The sequence below is a fragment of the Geospiza fortis genome, unplaced genomic scaffold, assembly GCF_000277835.1.
Source record: "Geospiza fortis unplaced genomic scaffold, GeoFor_1.0 scaffold1215, whole genome shotgun sequence".
NCBI lineage: Eukaryota > Metazoa > Chordata > Aves > Passeriformes > Thraupidae > Geospiza > Geospiza fortis.
This window is the reverse complement of record NW_005054724.1, coordinates 140,960-141,739: the sequence shown is the minus strand read 5'-3', so window position 1 is coordinate 141,739 and position 780 is coordinate 140,960. Positions and strand designations below refer to the sequence as shown.

The window sequence follows — 780 nt, the reverse complement described above, 5'->3', positions numbered from 1 at the left end:
GCCCCCGGCCGGCCACAGCAAGCCCCGTGCTCCGCGTGTCCCCTGTCCCCTGGCTGGGGTCAGCAGGGTCCCTCCCCACGGACACTGCCCCTCCGGGCTGGGGTCAGCAGGGTCCCTCCCCACGGACACTGCCCCTCCGGGCTGGGGTCAGCAGGGTCCCGGGTGACTCTGAGTCCCCTGTCCCTCCCCACGGACACTGCCCCTCCGGGGTGGCTCTGAGTCCCCTGTCCCTTCTGTCCCTGCAGATGCCGAGGCGGTGCTGGACAGTGACAACAAACCTCTGCCCGTGAGGGAGTACGCTGCCCCCCACCTGTCCCACTCTGAGGGGACAAAGCCACTGCCACCGGGGGCCAGGAGGTGCGTGGGGACAGGGGGAGACAGGTGCTGGGTGAGGACAGGGGGGGCTCCCCAGGTGGGGAAGGGGGAGAGGAGGGGGACAAGAGAGGAACGAGGGGACAAGAGGGGAGGAAGAGGAGGGGGGAACAGGGAGGGGATGAGGAGGGAGAATAAAAGGGCCAGTGGGGGAGAAGAGGTGGCAGGAGGGGGACAGGGAGGGGACATGGGACAGGAATGGGATAGGAGGTGGTGGGAGGGGCACAGCGCGGGCACCGCAGGGCTCTGCAGGCTTGGGGTGGCCATGCTCACGGCTGTCCCTGTCCCTGGGGTGCCCATGCTCATGGCTGTCCCTGTGCCCAGTCCCTGGGGTGCCTGTGCTCACGGCTGTCCCTGTGCCCAGGGGGCCCATGCTCAGTGTCTGTCCCCCTGCCCCCGGGGCCCCGG

General features: G+C 69.9%; 1 protein-coding gene across 1 annotated transcript in view; it reads left to right on the top strand.

Moving 5' to 3' along the window:
- TBRG4 (transforming growth factor beta regulator 4) overlaps positions 1–780 on the top strand; it is a gene marked incomplete at its 5' end in the record, with an annotated part of 8,215 nt that overhangs the window by 5,374 nt on the left and 2,061 nt on the right. Inside the window, one exon of the mRNA XM_031065272.1 lies at positions 174–388. Coding sequence (XP_030921132.1) covers positions 174–388 — 215 coding nt within the window. The remainder of the gene's footprint in view (positions 1–173; positions 389–780) is intronic.